This window comes from Tasmannia lanceolata, unplaced genomic scaffold, assembly GCF_043159265.1.
Source record: "Tasmannia lanceolata isolate RefF3 unplaced genomic scaffold, GAP_Taslan_0.1 ptg000008l, whole genome shotgun sequence".
NCBI classification, from domain to species: Eukaryota; Viridiplantae; Streptophyta; class Magnoliopsida; order Canellales; family Winteraceae; genus Tasmannia; species Tasmannia lanceolata.
In genome coordinates, this window is record NW_027518685.1 from 62,327,938 (window position 1) to 62,346,115 (window position 18,178).

At 38.9% G+C, this 18,178-nt stretch overlaps 3 protein-coding genes across 3 annotated transcripts in view; 2 read left to right on the plus strand and 1 right to left on the minus strand.

Annotated features, from left to right (window-relative positions):
* The first annotated feature begins 1,140 nt into the window (after nucleotides 1–1,140).
* Nucleotides 1,141–4,459, plus strand: LOC143883713 (DUF1499 family protein). The gene is made up of 7 exons (XM_077387032.1): nucleotides 1,141–1,329; nucleotides 1,446–1,502; nucleotides 2,623–2,748; nucleotides 2,942–3,020; nucleotides 3,229–3,321; nucleotides 3,449–3,559; nucleotides 4,158–4,459. Exons 1-7 carry the CDS (start codon nucleotides 1,220–1,222, stop codon nucleotides 4,209–4,211), a joined length of 630 nt encoding a protein of 209 aa, XP_077243147.1. The 5' UTR covers nucleotides 1,141–1,219; the 3' UTR covers nucleotides 4,212–4,459.
* Nucleotides 4,460–12,229: 7,770 nt separating this feature from the next.
* Nucleotides 12,230–14,121, plus strand: LOC143883714 (protein DETOXIFICATION 56-like). The gene has a single exon (XM_077387033.1). The coding sequence runs from the start codon at nucleotides 12,312–12,314 to the stop codon at nucleotides 13,803–13,805; it is 1,494 nt and encodes a 497-aa protein (XP_077243148.1). The 5' UTR covers nucleotides 12,230–12,311; the 3' UTR covers nucleotides 13,806–14,121.
* Nucleotides 14,122–15,536: 1,415 nt separating this feature from the next.
* The window catches only part of CPSF160 (cleavage and polyadenylation specificity factor 160), a 114,455-nt gene continuing 111,813 nt past the window's right edge, over nucleotides 15,537–18,178 (minus strand). Inside the window, exon 26 of the mRNA XM_077389609.1 lies at nucleotides 15,537–16,224. Coding sequence (XP_077245724.1) covers nucleotides 16,110–16,224 — 115 coding nt within the window. The 3' untranslated portion in view covers nucleotides 15,537–16,109. The remainder of the gene's footprint in view (nucleotides 16,225–18,178) is intronic.

The following is an 18,178-nucleotide window of genomic DNA, read 5'->3' on the forward strand; positions in this document are numbered from 1 at the left end:
AACCACTAGCCTAAAACCCATAAGTCATAACTAAATAAAAACTACAGCCATAGCTAAATAAAAACTACATTCTAACCCACCCCACATACATCATAAGAAAAAGCACATAACGGAAACCTTCTTTCAGGAACCACCACATGCAATTCAAATTATCATTATGATGATGGGTTAAGTCATCTTAGAATAGATTCCCATAGATCCTCCTGCTTTTTTTGCATGGGTATTTTCTAATCCAGTTAGCCTGATATGCTTTCTGTCTCTTGCACATTGTATTTATTTTCTTCCAGCAGAGCCTTCAATTTCTGAGCAGAAACTGTAAGGGACCGTTTGGATACGCGGATTTTAGAATTCAGGATTTCTTCAAAGTTGTAGCTAAGAGACAAGAGAAGAAGTGGACCAGCAGTCGTTTTTGACTTCTCGCCCTTCTTTCCGTCAGCAAGAGAGTAGTAGATCCTCCCATATTTCTAGGTTTTAGAAATCTTAGGATGCAGGAGAGATTTTTAAAACCTGAATTTCTCACTTAAAATCCAAGAAACACTGCCACGACAGCGGCAGCAGCTTGATCATGAATCGACACTATTTTCAAACTAAAAACCTGGATTCTAAAATCCACGTATCCAAACGGCCCTTAATTGTTCATGTAAAATCCAAATTGAGTTCAGCCTCTAGAGGAGTTTGGTATGTGTGGGAGATTAAGAAACCTAATGAGAAAGAAAAAGCAGACTAAGCACTAACATGTTGGGTTTTAATTGGAACCTTAAACAGATAAATCAGGAAGTCTCAACCCGGTATAAATTCCCATCTTTTAAAAATTAAAAAGATACAGATTTTCGGTCGAATTTCCTAAAATTTCGGACAAAATTGCGTCGAAACCGTGTATGTGTGATTTCGGTTTCCGAAATTTTGGATTTCTGTCGAAATTTAAAACCATGATTATGACCTTTGACGGCTCTTTAAAAACTCAAAGATTAAGTGTGTTAGTGCAAATATCAAACAGGCTTGTGTTACCCTAACCCCCAATCACATTTCATAAGGGTAGTTTTGGTCTTTTCATCCATAAAGGCAACCAAGTTTCGGTAAAATGACTGAAGAAAATCCCTGGATTATCAGAAAGTGACATAAATACCCCCGAGAAGAATAAACTACAAAAACATCGTTTCGGAGAATTGCTACAAAAAAGAGTGAGAGAATTGCACAGAGCTCGAAGCCTCACTCTCTCATGGCTTCCGCTTTAGTGGGAAATGCCTTGTATCGCTCTTTTTCATTTCCTCGTATCGTTTCGGAGCAGAAAAAATCGCCCGAGCCGCGTCCGGCACAAATCGGTCGAAGGTTCTATTCCACTTTCCTTTTCTTTTCATTTATTTTTCTTGCTCCCATTTTTCGTTTTCTTTTCAAATTCAAGCTCTCAAGAAGTGATTTTCCCTAAAATTTCATGAATTTTGAAGGGAGACGATACTGAGGAGCTGTGAATTGGGTCTCATTGCTGCAATCTTCCACTTCAGGTACTATATTTTTTGCCCTAAATTTTTTCTATACGGAGGAGCATTTGTTGAAATGACCGAAATGCCCTTAATCTCTAACCTGGATTTTTGCATGTGTGTGTGTGTGTGTGTGATAGAGATGAAAGTGGTTCTTTTGAATGCTCAACTGTATGTCCACTAGAGCATAGTGGGTCTCCTCTTTCATTGATGATAGGCCTTGCTTTGGATTTTAGCTCAAAAACCATGGCAATGATGGATCTCAAACATCTAAAATGTGTATTTTTTTATTTTTTATTTATGGTTGAATGCAGTTTCAGATACAACGACACAAAAATACATATTATTTGATGTTAAAATTGCATTTTTGAGGCATATAGGAGATATAAAGCAAAACCACAATCAAATGGATGGTCCAAATCAATAAAAGGTGGGATCCACTATGCCCATATTTAGGTGTCTCATTGTTTGTTACATAAAAAGAGGTTCTTTCATAGAATATTGGCTTGGCCCAATTGTGCGTAGGGGTGCAACTCGGGTCAGGTTGGGTCGGGTTGAGTTCAACCCGACCCTACCCGAGGAACCCATTTGTCCAACCCGAACCCGACCTGATTTCCAACCCGTCAAAGTTCTACCCGACCCGACCCGAGGAACCCTTTTTCCAACCCGAACCCGACTTCAACCCAACCCAACCCGAGTTTTAAACCTAAAAAAATAAAAAAATCATAAAATTGTCGGGTTACACTCAGGTGGGGTTGCCAAACCCTCAACCCGACCCGACACAACTTTTTTCCAGGTTGAACCCGACCTGAGTTGCACCCCTAATTGTGCGAGAGGGAATGAGAAGGAAGAAGAGGGAGAGAATTGAATGGATGGGAGTAGTGATAGCATAAAAAATGTCTAAAAACTAGTGAAAAAAATAACTACTTAGAACTGGTTTTTAGCAGCTTTATCATGCTCCCCTCACAATAATAAGTATCTCCATCTCCAACCCATCTCTCACGACTGGCCCAACAAATATTCCATGGAATATTTTTTTCATGGTGGCCAAATATGGCATTAGAGTTGCTCGCGATGATCCAAATGTAAAATGTTTCTCTTAATCAATACCATTACCAATCCATATCCAATTTCTTTGTGGCAGTGGGACGAAGCCCAATTATCTTGGGGTACAAAAGAAGCCTCTGGCGCTTGCGCTATGTCCTGCAACTAACACTTGCATATCTACTTCTGAGGATATTAACGATCGCACCCACTACGCCCCACCATGGTAATTCTCTCTAATCAAACTTGTTACAAATCTTTTTAGTAGTCAAGAATTATGATTTAGTCAAAAAGTTCAGGGCTGCCTCTTTGGATGCTACTAAAAATTATTTGCAAATAATCGTATTTGCATGTTATTAGGCCTCAAATGTAGTAGTTTATGTTCTTAATTGTAGATTTGTACATGAATTTGCTTTTAGGAATTACAACCCTGAAAATGGACGTGGGAGTAAAAAGCCTGTGAACAGAGAAGAAGCCATATCCGAGCTTATTCAAGTGGTATACACTACACAGTTATTAAACCTTCAACACACTTGAGTAGCCTCTCATTTTTTTAAAGTTTAGACATGAAATGGACCGTAAAACAAATATTATGTCTATTTTTTCACTTAAAAATGAGTGTGAATTTTGTTTCATGCTCATTTTACGTCAAAAGAAAGGGAGACTTAGTAACTGAGAAACCCAATTTATTCTGTGTATTTCATAGATAAAGTCGACGAAACCAGACAAATATACACCGCGGATATTAGAGAAGAAAGATGATTACATACGCGTCGAGTACGAAAGTCCCATATTGGGGGTAAGTCTCAGAAAAAACTTATTACACTGTAACCATCTTCAAATCCCCATTTCCTTCTATTTTTTGTTGCTTTAAACACCTTCACAGGTTATTTTATTCACACTAAATTTACTGCTCTTTTCACTAGTTTGTGGATGATGTGGAGTTCTGGTTCCCACCTGGTAAAAAATCGCTTGTCCAGTACCGTTCTGCATCCCGGAACTTTGACTTTTCCGAAATAAATCGAAAGAGAATCAAGGTAAATCAGTTGATAAGTATGCACATTATTAGAGGAATTTTATGCTACTGTTTAAGGGTGCAACCTGGGCCGGGTTGGGTCCGGTTGAGGCCAACCCTAGCCCAACCTGAGATTGCATTCCCTCAACCTTAACTCGACCCAACCCAGCATGTCTCTAAATCTCTCAACCCTAACCCGACTCATCTAACCTGTTTTTTTCTAAATTGGGTCAGGTTAAGTCAAGTTAGGTGGGTTAGCCAGTCTCTAATTCTCTAACCCTAACCCGACCCATATAACCTGTTTTTCTAAATTGGGCCGGGTTGAGTCAGGTTAGGTGGGTTATAGGTTCAAGTTCGTCCTGTGCAAAACTGAAAAAAAAATCCCTATGATCTTTAAAATGGCGATGAAATTAGAGGATGGGTCAGGTTCAGGTCAGCCAGGGTTGCCCAAGGCCTCAACCCTAATCCACCCCGAAATTAAATCGGGTGGGGTTGGGATGGTTGGCTTTTCCCAACCTAACCCTAGCTGGAATCGGGTTGAAACCGTCTGGGTTCAGGTTGAGCCCGACCCAAGTTGCACACGTAATGCTGTTCATTATGATTTCTGTGTTACGCATCAGGCTTTACGATTGGAGCTGGAGAAGAAGGGGTGGGCTTCGGAACCCACCTTCTGAGAATCACCACTAGCAGCATATTTTGCTTCAGCGCCTGATGAAAATTACTCTTATTCAAAGATGGGTTTTTGAAAATTAGTTTGAATTTTTTGACGAGTAATCTTTTTCTTGAAAGAGACTGAGGAAACCAGAATCCCTTTTTTTAAGGGATAAATAGACTGAACAATTGTAAAATGTATGAACTGAAACATGCAAATAAACATGACATTTTCTTTAGAAAAAAAATGTAATGCAGTTCTTTTGAAGTACTTTAGAATCTCACATTAATAGTTTAACAGTCTTGGAACACCAAAAGATCCCACGCCAATGCTGGGTCTGTAAGTTTTACTCTTAGGACAATTTCCACCCTATCTCCCTGCATAAAATCCACAGTATAAAAAGCAGAAGGAAATGTAAAGGTTTTGTTTAGTGGATTTTCTCTTTTATGGTTTTCTTATAGCAGTCAAAGATATCAGAAACTTGGTGTATGCCAGTCACAAATATTTGTCTCAGGAATTTCGTGAAGGGATCTCAGGATATTTCAAAACATTTTGTTATATTTCAAGAAAAATAAACTACAAAAATAAAATATTTAAAATATATACAAATCCATATTACCATTTTTAAAGTATAAAAGATAAATAACGTCTTTCTCCAACAGCTTAAGCTTTTGGAGTAAAGTGGTAGCTTACATAGTATCAAAGCCAAAGGTCTCGAGTTCAAACCTCCGGGATAGCACAAATCCACATGTGATAGTCGGCCCAAAGTGGGACCACAGGTGCCACGTGTTTGCCAAGTGGGCTAAACGTGCAGGGGAGTGTTAAAGTATAAAAGATAAATAACGCCTTTCTCCAACAGCTTAAGCTTTTGGAGTAAAGTGGTAGTTAACAACTTTCTTGATCTGTAACTGTTTTTCATTTTATGGGAATAAAATGTTACCTTTGTCTAAAAAATTTATATACAAATATAAAATTTAAGTACACAATTAGAACAAATAATATCAGGGCATTTTTGTGATGAAAAATAAAATATGAAGATATCTCGGTGATTTTTGTGATAAAAAATAAAATATGAAGATATCTCGGTGATTTTTCAGAATCTCAGCAAAAAATTTGAATTTTGTTGTTTATTTAAAAAGGTACAAAATATTGCAATATTTTAAAAAAACATCAGAGATATTTACGAGTATGGTGCGTATATAGCCCTTTTATGCGTCTCTCTTATAGTAATGAAAGATATCAGTTACTTACAGTATAGATATCCCTTTCAGCTGTGGATGCAAAACATCTTTTACAAGATCAACTGCTTCCGATTCCGATAGTGAAATATATATATATATATATATATATATATATATATATATATATATATATATATATATATATATATAATGCATCTTAGAAATTATTTTAACGTTTATATCCTGGGATTTAGCATATAAACTTACCTTCACTATCAAGGCCGCCGAAGACATTGAAAGCATAACAGGGGAAGAAAATGTTTGTAGTAAAGGGTATTGGAGAGGAGCTGAGCCATTGCAGGGCAGCTCATTTGCTTGTTGTGTTGATGCTGATAGATATGCATTTTGGCAAAACACGTATATCAGCAATTGATCTAATGATTGCCAACATAAGACCATTGATACATTATCATCTTGCCATAATATGTCATATGAATGTATAGTTTTTCTTTTTTAGTGGAAGAAGAGAGCCACAAATGAGGGGCGACAGATGATGAACATTGGGAATTCGATGCGATAGTAATTAAAATGTTGCAAATAACACCATGGTTTGTGAACCCATCAGCAGTTAAGTTGGCTTTCACTAGGAACCAAGTGACATGATTAATCTCAAAGGGACTGAGTAAGGATTCTCCTCCTAGGAAGTTTCTTTCTGGATTCCAAGAGATGGATCATATCCTTTCTACCTTTGAGACGGCGGTTTAGATCATAGTTACCGGAAGCTCCTCACTTGGACCAGAATCTCACTTCGAAAGCTAAATTCTTCTCGCTTCGTAATTCATGGAGCTTTTTTATACAAAAGGAAAACCTCTAATTCATGGAACTTTGTTGTACAAAAAGAAACTCTAATTCGTGGAGATTTTCTATACAAAAAGAAACCCTAATTCATGGAGCTTACCCTGCATTGTTGTAGTAAGGAGACCAGTGGGTGTGTTGCTTCGTCATTGCCTGAAGAGAAGAAGAAGAGGAAGACTGAGGGTTTTAGGTTTTATTTGTTCTTTCTTTCTACTCAAGAAAATCAGGATTGTTGATCTATGAGGCAGCCCACCTGATCTAGGCCCCATTCTGAACGGACATCCCATTCGTAAGATGCCTGCGTAGAACAAGACTTAGTAGATTTCAGTGGCTAGGATCATCCCATCAAGGTAGGGGCCAATGTTGATGGGTCCTACTTGTATAGGCGATGGGCTCAATGGACCAATCATGTCAAATAATCTTGGGATGCACTTGCCAAAGTCATATGATACTTGTTACGTACAAACGAGCCTACACTTGCCCTTCCTCCTCTGCCAAGTATGTGCTTTGTTAGTAACTATTAGGCTATGACAATGCATTTGCTAGATGACCGTCTGAGGGGAGGGGTTAGCGGGGGGCCAGGAATCTACACTGGGGAGGAGTGCGGGCGGGCTTACTAAGGTTGCAGGTTAACTCCCAACTTAAGTTACCAAAAAAGGGATTTTGAAGTCATTGGGGGGGGGGGGGGGGGGGGGGGGGGGGTGCGGCATGGCCACCCCCATGCTATATGTGCATCCGCCCCTCGAGTGGTTGTTTGCCACCCACAATTGTCCAACCTTAGGTATCATGCATAAGAGCTGATGCAACTTGTCGAATGGTTTTCCAAGAGTGTGACCATATATTTAAAAAAAAAAAAAAAACACTTTGCATATTGCCATTCCTCGGCTGTTACATGCATAAAAATGTAAATAGTAGGGTTTCAGAAGACCAAGATTATATGATGGACTGTCTGAATCTGAACTTAAACAGACAGGATCTAGACACATTACTAGGATCCATTTACACATTTCTAATCCCAATCATGGGACCGAAATCATTTCTGATCGGATCTAGACAACTACCAAATACTCATGGACAGTCCTAAATCCGATTTCATTATACTATTTTATGAAAATACCCTCTGATTTCTTATGACCGTAAGGGGCCATTTGGATACACGGATTTTAGAAACATAGTTTTTAGTTTGAAATCAGTGTAAAAGAGAGGGTTCATGATCAGGCTGATGTGTGCTGTCTTGCAGCGTTTCTTGGATTTTATGCAAGAAAATCAGGTTTTAAAAATCTCTCCAGCAATCTGAGATTTCTAAAACCAGGAAAATGGGAGGATCTTCTACTCTCTTGCTGATGGAAAGAAGAGAGAGAAGTCAAAATGAGTAAAAAACGATGGCTGGTCCGCTCCTTCTCTTGTCTCTAACCCTCTTTTACACTGTTTTCAAACTAAAAACCTGGTTTCTAAAATCCGCATATCCAAACGGCCCCTAAGTATTATTTTAGGGGGCTCTACTTCATTGACACCCCGGAATTTCGTCAAATCAGGTTCCAATTCTTTGCCAATTTCAAATTCTTAGCATAGTTTAGCTGTAAATTAGGGAAGAGTCAACGGAATTAACTCTCAAAGCTTTTCCCCAATTTTAGTAGATCCAGGTTAGGTTTTCCATGTTTTATCTAGATCTACATTCTGATTTGAAATTTCAGTGAAATCCAATGCTGGATCTTAAGAATTGTGGAGAAATTTTGCATAATTCAAATAATCTCCAATGAAATTCAATGTAATTTGAATTTTAGAGATCAAGTAAGTAATGCAATAGTAATTAGGTCTTAAATAACCCTATTAATACTAATTGGAAGCCCTAGTACATGATCATCTAATTAGGGAGATGATAACCTTTGAGAAAATAAATGCCTGCTTTTATAGGGCCCAATTCTCTCTCTTTTTATTGTGTCAAACTATATAGAAGTTTATCTGAAAAGTTATACACAACCCAAAGAACCATAGACTATTGTATATATGAGCTTACACAATGATATAAGGTGCTTGAATAATTTAATTGGAAAGTAATGTATGATAGAAAAGATGAATACGTAAACTATAGAATTTGGAGTGATACAAAATTATTACTGTCAACATGTCTAAGTGCTAAAATAATAGAAAAGCAGTGATTTAGGGAAATAAATTAAGGAAATGGATTTTGTTCCCTTTGTTATTGGATAAATATGGGATGTTCAAAAATGTGCGTAAGATTGCCTTTTCGGGGAGATGATATTTTCACCCCCTGCAAGACTTGCACACCCCCCTTATAACGTGATTTGACATAAAGTTGCCCACCTTTCACGTCAAATCAGGTTATAAGAGGGGTGTGCAAGTACTGCAGGGGGAGTGAAAATATCATCACCCTAATTCTAATGTTCTTCCTTATGTGTGTCAAAAACCTCTGTCCCCGTTCTCTTCTTGCGTCGCTTATAGATGGTTTTTTTATTATCTCCCAATCTATAAAGATTGACTAACTTAGTCTTGTAATAGGATTTGATTACATCTTTTATATTTTTTTTTATCAATTACAAAATGCTAGTGTGTGTGTGTCGTGCATTACTAACTCTTAATTTTCTTGTCAGCAATGATCAAAGTGGTGGATATATTATTTATTCTGACTTCTGCACCATTTGAATCCTTAATTCTGATCGAATGGAGAAGGGCGAGTTGGTGTAGCCATTTTCATCTCTAAGAACACCTACAATACCCTTTGGCCCTCGATTGCCCAAGTTAGAGGCATCAAAATTTAACTTCAACCATCCAAAGTGAGGGGGATTCCATCCAGGAGTGACGATCTCCTCATGATCCCTAGTGAAGGAAATTCTTATCAACATTGATGAAAGTGGTGGATTCTTTATATTTTATTCATGGACAAACCATACTTTTGGTTCAAAGAGGGTAGATAGAGAGAGAGCATCCCTCTAGACCTCTAGTGAGGGGAGGTCAGTTGGCTTTTAGTTTGCCTAAACCTACTTTATATAGCAGAGAGAGAGAGAGAGGCTGATATTGGCACTACCATGTTTTAATAATGGCACAAACTCAACTTGTCTATTATTTTAAAATTGGCTTCTGAGAGCTTTTTGGGAATTGTAATAACTTTTTACAGCTGCTTAAATAATAAAAGACAAGTTAGTACAATTAACTCCACTATTGAGAGAAATATCTGAGATGTTAACCATGTGAGGAATGCCACCACTTTCTCATGAACGATACCTGACTACCACTTGACAGGGTAATTGACTCTTGTCACCCTTCTTTTGATACTTGCATCTCTCTCTTTGTTTCAAATCTCTCATATAGGCTATTTCAATCGGCAAAAGTTTTAAAAAGTTTGAATTAATGGGTGTCTATATCTAACCAGGCAGTGACTATGAGGAACCAGCCTGTTCTGGTTTGCACACACCAATGGAAATTATGTTATATGTTGAGGTAAACTGAAATTCAAATGGGCCTTATGTAAGATATGATCTAGGCTACCATTAATTATAGACTGATCAATGGTTTAAATTGAAGAAGTGATTAAAAGTGAAATTACTAGAAATATCCTTTCAATATGTGATTATTAGGGTTAATTGGGAAATTGTTGCACCTTAACAAACTTAATTGGGTGTGGATGTCTGAGTGTATCCCAATAACCACATAAGGATAAAGTGGTTAATTACTTACATTTTGATCAGATTAGAACAAACTTACCTAATAGAGTTCTATAATAGGAGGAACTCGAACATGAGATGATAAATAGGAGGTCCTCACTACCATCCACCGACCAAAAGGTGATCAAATCCCATTTAAGATCAGATTGATTAAGGGTGGTTGTAGAAGATCTAGCCTACCGATTAACGATCAGATGGCAGATCAAAGAAAGATTTAAACTAATTTTCAGTATTCTAACAGTATCTGTGGTTAGATTAAGTTTATTATAAGATCTATGGTCAAATTGTTAGATCTATAATCAGATGAACTAGATCAATTAGATTTTAAATAATTTGATTATAAAATCTAAATTTAATAGATATTTGATCTAGTTCTACACCTTCATCCAGAGGAGAGCCATACCATTCGCACCCTTCGCCTTTCCATGTCTGCACAAACAGTCGCAAACTCCATTTTCGAACATATGTAAAGAACATAAAGTCATAAACCATGGCCAAAATGAAAATTAGAGATTTCACCAACATGGCCATGTTTGGAAGCCATGAAAAATGAATCCATGAAATTGTGTGGGCATGAGTAGAGATAGCATAAAAATCCATAACAACTAGTGAAAACAAAATACCAATGTAGAATTCGTAATTTTTGTTTTCCTGGTTTTTAATATTATCATGCTCCCCTCACTCCACTCTCTCAAGTCTCACCATCTGCCGTCCATCTCTCACAAGTCACAACTGGCCTCACAAATATTCCATGGAATATATCTTTCATGGTGGCCAAACAAAGGCAACTAACTATATGATGCTACCAAGTATGATAGAATTCTCCATAAAAGTTTGATCGCAATAGACTCTTTTGGTCATGGTTCTCCATGTAACTCAAGCAATCAATCCATAAAGATAAAGGATCAATGATATGAGGCAATAACTGAAAAGGAGAGCACATTTTATACTAATTTGCTTGCTTTAAAGCCAAAGGTGGGGGTGCAAGTGGAAGCATGTGTGGATCCTAGCTTGTCATTCTTTCTTCAGTGCCAATCCACGACAAGACCATTTTGCTACAGACATCACTAACTTTCCCTCCTTAATTACCCCTTCAAACATTTCTTTTCAATGCACCCTCATCACGCACTCATCCTTAAAACGAAAGGCACGTTAGTGGACGGTCTGGATCATCTGAACACACTGGCTTGCATTGGTCATTGGGGGTGTCATGGCCATTATACTATCCAAGCATGCATGAGCATGCCATGTGCCATAAAAGAGATTTTGCTAGTCATTGAGAGGCCATGGCCCCGTCATGCTATATGTGCCTCCGCCCCTGTCTGAACATACGCGATGAACCCATCTAAGGCTCATTGTGAGATGTGTTAGGTAGTTACGAATTTTTAAGGAATTAGATCTGGGGCTGCCGGGCGGCTAGATCGGCCGTCTGCTAGAAAACAAATTTCACAAGTTGTGTTCAGGGCAAGGTCCGATTGACCTACTCTGATACCATGAAATGAAAGAGATTAGTATTGATCTTGGATAATTACAAATAACCCGAAACAGTGTGTATATAGAGCACCGAGGAGATGAGAACGGAAACTCAACTCGACTCAACTAAACTAAGCCTTTGTCCCAAACTAGTTGGGGTCGGCTAATGAATCTTTTAGAAAATTTTCATGAAGAAGGTGAAAGGATCTACCCGGCTCAAGATGACCAAGTCTAATCCCGACACTGAAAGATGAAGGTAAATATGAAAGAATATCATCCTAATCCAACTAAGTTGGGTAATCTATCCTAAATACCCAACATACCACCCACAAAATCCTACGGTCAGATCTTGTATATATTCTAACAACATGTACGCCAGACCGCCTTAGCAACTAATATCTGGTTTCTTTTCTATGTTTATGTTTTTGGGGTTAAGTTCTTTCAGCATCAGCCATGGCACCTCTGCTAATTTGCCAAAAAATGGTGTACAAAAAAAAAAAAAAAACCAGCTATTGACGGTGTGTGGGTCCCACACTCGAAGACACACTTCTGGCGAATACTGCAAAAATTCAGGCTTAGGCGTTTCAATATCAAGGACAAGAGCCAAACCAGCAAATCCCCTTCACCACCTCTCCCCCCCCCCCCCCCCCCCCCCCCCCCCCCCCCGGCATTACATGCAGGCTCCCCTTTTAACTTGATTTGACGTGAAAAGTGGGCAACTTTATGTCAAATCACATTTTAAGGGGAGCGTGCAAGCAATGCAGGAGGTGAAAATATCATCACCCTCTTGTATTGGCCGTTACTAAAAAACCTCCTTGGCTCATATCTTCACCAAATCCTTGCTCTCAACAGAATCTTATTAACTCTCCACATATCACCTTCTAGCTGGCCAAAATTAAGAGAAACCCAAAAAGCCCTTACTCATTTACCATGTCCACAACATCAACATTAGAAGAAAAACCAAGAGAAACCTATGAAAATTCATCCCAACCATCCTATCCTCCACCTTCCACTGAAAAATGGCCAACCAGTCTCAAAGAAAACGTCCTCTCGGAGCTTCGAAAGCAACGAAAAATCACCCTTCCATTGGTGGCCATGAACCTAACATGGTTTGCAAAGATCGCCATCACGACGGCATTTCTAGGCCGGCTCGGGGAGCTCCAACTCGCCGGAGGAACGCTCGGTTTCACCTTCTCCAATGTCACAGGATTCTCAGTCCTTACTGGTCTATGTGGCGCCATGGAACCCATATGTGGTCAAGCTTATGGAGCCAAAAACCACAAGCTCCTCCATAAAACACTCTTCATGGCCACCCTTCTCCTTCTCTTAACCTCACTCCCCATCTCCTTTTTATGGCTCAACATAGACAAAATCCTCTTACATTTTGGACAGCAAAAAGACATCTCAATGGTAGCAAAAACCTATGTAACATATCTTCTCCCTGACTTGTTAGTCACTGCATTTCTTTGCCCTCTCAAAACCTATTTGAGTTCTCAAAGCATAACTGTTCCTATAATGTTCAGCTCAGCTCTGGCTCTTGCCTTTCATGTGCCCATTAACATCTTACTCTCCAAGGCTAAGGGCATCGAGGGAGTTGCTATAGCTGTTTGGGTAACTGATCTCATAGTTGTAATTCTATTGGCTTTCTACGTATTCGCGATCGAAAGGAGAAACTGGAAGAGGTGGGGGGAGGGTGGGTGGTGGGTACAAAATCGGGCCGACTGGATCCGGTTGCTTAGGCTATGTGGACCTTGTTGCTTGACCACGTGCCTCGAGTGGTGGTGCTATGAGATCTTGGTCTTATTGGCGGGCCATTTACCGGATCCTACCCGGGCAGTGGCAGTTTTAGCAGTGGTGCTAAACTTTGACTACTTGCTATACTCTGTCATGCTCTCGTTAGCCACATGTGTGTCCACACGTGTGTCGAATGAGCTTGGTGCAAACCAGGCCGACGCTGCTTACAGGTCTGCCTATGTGTCATTGACCCTAAGTATTGTCTTGGGTTCAATTGGGAGCTTGGTGATGGTTTTGGCCCGAGGGGTTTGGGGGACTTTGTATAGCCATGATGGCGAGGTTGTGAGAGGGGTGAAGAAGATGATGTTGTTAATGGCTTTGGTGGAGGTGGTTAACTTCCCTTTGGCAGTCTGTGGGGGAATTGTTCGTGGGACGGCGAGGCCATTGCTGGGAATGTATGCTAATCTTTGTGGGTTTTACTTGTTAGCATTGCCTTTGGGTGTGGTTTTGGCTTTTAGGGTGGGGCTCGGGCTTCCTGGGATGTTGCTGGGTTTCTTGGTTGGGATGATGGCTTGTGTTGCTATTCTGTTAGTGTTCGTTTTGAGGATTGATTGGGTTGAAGAAGGAGGTAAGGCACAAAAGCTTGTTTGTGTCAAGCAAGAAAGTGACATGGTGATGGAAGTGTTTTGAGTGTATAATTGGAATGTTCTTTTCTCCCCATTTGATGTACTTTCCCTGTGAATCTTTGAGGCCATGTTTGGCAACCATGGCTATTTTTTCATGGAATATTTGTTTACCAAGTGGTGAGGAGGAGGGAGAGTGGGAAAGGAAGAGAATTAAGAGGGCGGGAGTGAGAAGATGATGCTAAGTGGCTGAAAAATACGGAAAAAAAGATTTATTTTGAGTAAAGTTTTTCTTTTTCCTGCTTTTCAGTCACTTCTCACCCTCTCCTCACTGAATTCAAGGTATAGGACAACCAAGAGGGGTGAATTGGTTGGCAATTAAACATTTAAACTTTTAGAGCTCAATTATACCAATTTCACCTGTTTTTACTTTCTTAGATGGTTGGTTCAATGGATAGAAAACAAATAGTGCACAAACCACAAAGAAATTGAAGAATGAAGGAATGAGTAAAGAGAAATTGACACACTGATATATAGTGGTTTGACCTTCAAACCCAAGGTCTACTCCACTATTCTCAAGGCCGTACTTGAAGGTATCCACTATCCGGGGACCACACGACGCCCGGCTTCAAGGCTCCTTACAAATCTTTTTTCGAGGGGTTTAAGGGGTTTAATTGCAGCACCCTCCCTCGTTACAATGATTTACTCTTGAATACAAAGATTGCTTTAGCCTAAATGCACAATGAATGCAACACACCTCGCTTTAGCCTAAGCTTGAATGCACAATGAATGCAACACATCTCTCTCTCTCTCTCTCTCTCTCTCTCTCTCTCTCTCTCTCTCTCTCTCTCTCTCTCTCTCTCGCCAAGGTGGTCACCACATGTTCGAAGAGCTTGGAGTTTGAAACCCCATTGAGACAATGAAAGGCACTTTCAATGTCAAAAGTTGGAGAGGGAGAGAGATGGCCCTCTTTACCTACGAAGCTTCTTCTCCACTCAACCTATCTTTGGTGGGACCAAATTGCATTACTTGGATCCCTTGAGGGTATGAATTAAAAGTGATATTTTTGTGACACACAAATAATGAGTCCTGGCATGAGTAATGCCTCTCATTTCTTTGCTAAACGCTACAAGATGTTTGGTTTCATTCTTGAGAAGAGAGGAAGGAGTCGGTCTTTCCGTAGATAAACCCCCCAAACAAACACTAGAAACCGAAAGATGCTTCTCCCTTGCTTGATGATGGAGTATGTGGTCGTGGACATATTATCATCGTATATGCTTGGAAAATCACATCATTCTAGTCATTTCCACGTGTTAGCACACATCACCACCATTTTTTTATAGGGGACGAACTCACTTTGTTTTAACCAACTGCCTACGATAATGGTATGAACTATTGAACTCAGCTCACTTTTTAACCACCTGCAAAAACCAATTACAGTTCCCAAATAAGCCTTGAAGGGATGGATCTCCCTAATAGAGCCATGGGTTCTATTAGCTTCTTTTGGGTTTAGAGATAAAGGTGGTTTATAACTTCATAAATATAAAAAAATGTGACTCTAAAAGAAGGTAATACTTTAACTGAGGTGAAAAAAGAGCAGCATGATTAACATTTATGAGAAGTCTAAACACCAACCCAAATCAGTTCAATGCAAACTTAACTGCAGGGTGATTATGGCCATTCGAATAGATGATTCCCTCAAAAAAAAAATGAGGATGATTCCCCCAAGCAAAAAAATGATTCATTAACTCAAGTTCGATTTCCATCACTTTCATTTTAAGAAGGCAAGTTGGGGATCTTTGGAAATCTACTTTCTTAAACTGTGAATCAAGGAATATTTCTTTCAAATCAAGATATATCTAAGGAATATTTCTAGCATCCATAAGAAAAAAACACAAGCAAAACAAGCAGCTGAGTTTGCCTTCTTGCCATCCTCAGAGTCTAAACACATCAGCAGACATGACAGTGCATCATAACATGTGACTGCTTTTCATTTGATTCATTACAGATGGTGAAGCAGATCAGCATATTTTAATGTCAATCTTTTTTAGCAATAAGATTCCTGATAATTTATTAACTAGCATTTTAGTCGTAACTAATTTCTACATATGTTACAAAATGAAAGTATTAAATAGAAGATGGTGAGCAAATGACCTTGGATTCAACATCAGTCAGCAAACAATGCAATGCGATTTTCCATCGTTGAGTTCACAGTTCAGAAGTTGGAAAATCTGCTGGCAAAATGCTTGAGCGGCCTCGCAGTGTACCAAGCTAATTAGAGTCCAAACCAAATAGATACACAGTCAGTTGGCAAAGAAGGTTGATTTCTACCACCCCCATCTCCACACTAAAGTTGGAGTATTTGCTTTTGTCACAAAAAGCTCGTGCCAAGAGAAAGGTCATTCAAGTTGGAGAGTATTTGAGCACGGGTGGTCCCAATTTGATGACCAATCTCCAGTTGTTCCTCCAATGGTAGCATTTCATAACTGTGGAGATCATGGAAACAGAGATTGATTAAAACTCTGTACGTATCATTTCCAGAAAAGAGTTCACAATGTAAATATGTATTCTCTGACAGAACCAATGTTTGAAAACATGTCACTAGGCTTCTTAGGACTTTTGATCTGAAAGTTGATATGGTTGCCAAATGAGTCGTTATTTTCTTTTTCTCAATTATTTCGTGCAAACCAGAAGGGGAAAATAATAAATGTGAAGGAAAAAAAGAAACAGAATTAGGATTAGGGAACAGTTGAAATGACTGCTTATAAGAGTTGGACCATGAGTTGTCCAACAGATCTTGTTATTGATCTATTTCTAATGAAGATACTGAATAAGTTAGCAGGATGAATCCTGGGTCCCTGACTAATCAAACCAAACACATAACATCCATGATACCCATGTCGTTCTGTGCCGTTAGAAAATACAGTGCGCATCAACATATGACCAAAACACAACTAAACTGCCAGGACAATTGATGTTTTATGGTGTCCCTGGGCAGCACTGAGCTTGAAGCATTCAGCAATTATTTTGCCAGGGGTCCGTTCCAATCGTAGTAAAACTGTTGTAAAACAATTTCCTGTCTGTTTCTTTTGACGTAAAAAATGGACGTAAAATTTGTTTTATGTTCATTTTTACAACATAAAACAAATTTTACATCCATTTTTACGTCGAAAGAAACAGAGCCCGAGCAAATTTTTTACACAGTAAAGTTTTTCACCGTAAAGCTTTCTTTTTCTGTTGTTCCGTTGCAGTGAGTAAAATGAGATGCAAGTCAAAGTAGGTAATCATCCTAATATTTTCCTTTCCAAATTTTTCAAAAAATGTTCTGAAATCCAGATAGGGCCTAAGCAAAAGACACAATCCAATGACCGATTATGCATCCTGCCGACCCTAATGTTTCTACAAGTATCAAGGTGGGGCTATGTATGTCATGAATGTTATTTCATACATACATTTAGGAGTGTGTATATCTCTTTACATGAAGTAGTATAAAACATTTTCTCTTGTGTCCTCTTATTCTTAATTCAACACCTGAGTGGTGTGGTGTTCATGCAAATTAGCTGATTGACATCTGTATAGGAGGCCAAAGGCAATGACATATGTACAAGAGGCAAAATACAATGACAGAAAGGAGCATTCTAGAGAAATGTATGGAAAAAATGTAAGAAGCTAATGAATTGATGCCAAGCAAGCTTGAAACGGATATCCAAAAAATGTTGGGAGCTGCTGTTGCAACTCAGGAAGAGGACAGGAAGCCGATGGATAATCTTAAGGTCAAGAGACAAGATGGGAATGGAGCTATGTTGCAGCAGTACGGATACAAGTGTCGGATTCGACAAATCTCAAAAAAGGGTGATTCGTGGATTCGCCAAAATATTTTAATCAATTTTCAAATTTTATTTGTTTATATAATGATATGGTTATAGTAAGTAACATATTGAAAATTTTAAATGGTAAGTAGATATAATATTTTAATTCCATTTAAGAAACTTACCATTAGGATTGAAGAAACTCAAAAAATGCGGTAATTGTACAGTTGTGTCCTACTAGTCAGAAAAAAAGAAAGATAAAAGAGATCTAGAAGTGTCTTGAAGAATCCTGAAGTATAGGAATCCGAGACGTGTCCGATGCGGATTCTTCGTCCATCTAGAAGAAAATATGTAACATAGGAACGAAGTATTCTTTAGGATCAAGCGCAGCACCCAGTTGCGAAAGCTCATGAATGAGGAGAGCAGACTCCAAATGGGCTGAAAATTGAAGATGTGGATGAAATTAAAGCCAAACTGAACCAGACTGGTGGTGTTGGCCGTGGAGTAGTTTGATTAGGCTCATAGCAGAAACTGCAGAAGAAAAAAGGGTGAAATGTATGTTTATATAGTTATGATTAATCTCTATTTTATAAGACTATGCTGTAAGGAAAGATCTACATGGCCTGCGCTG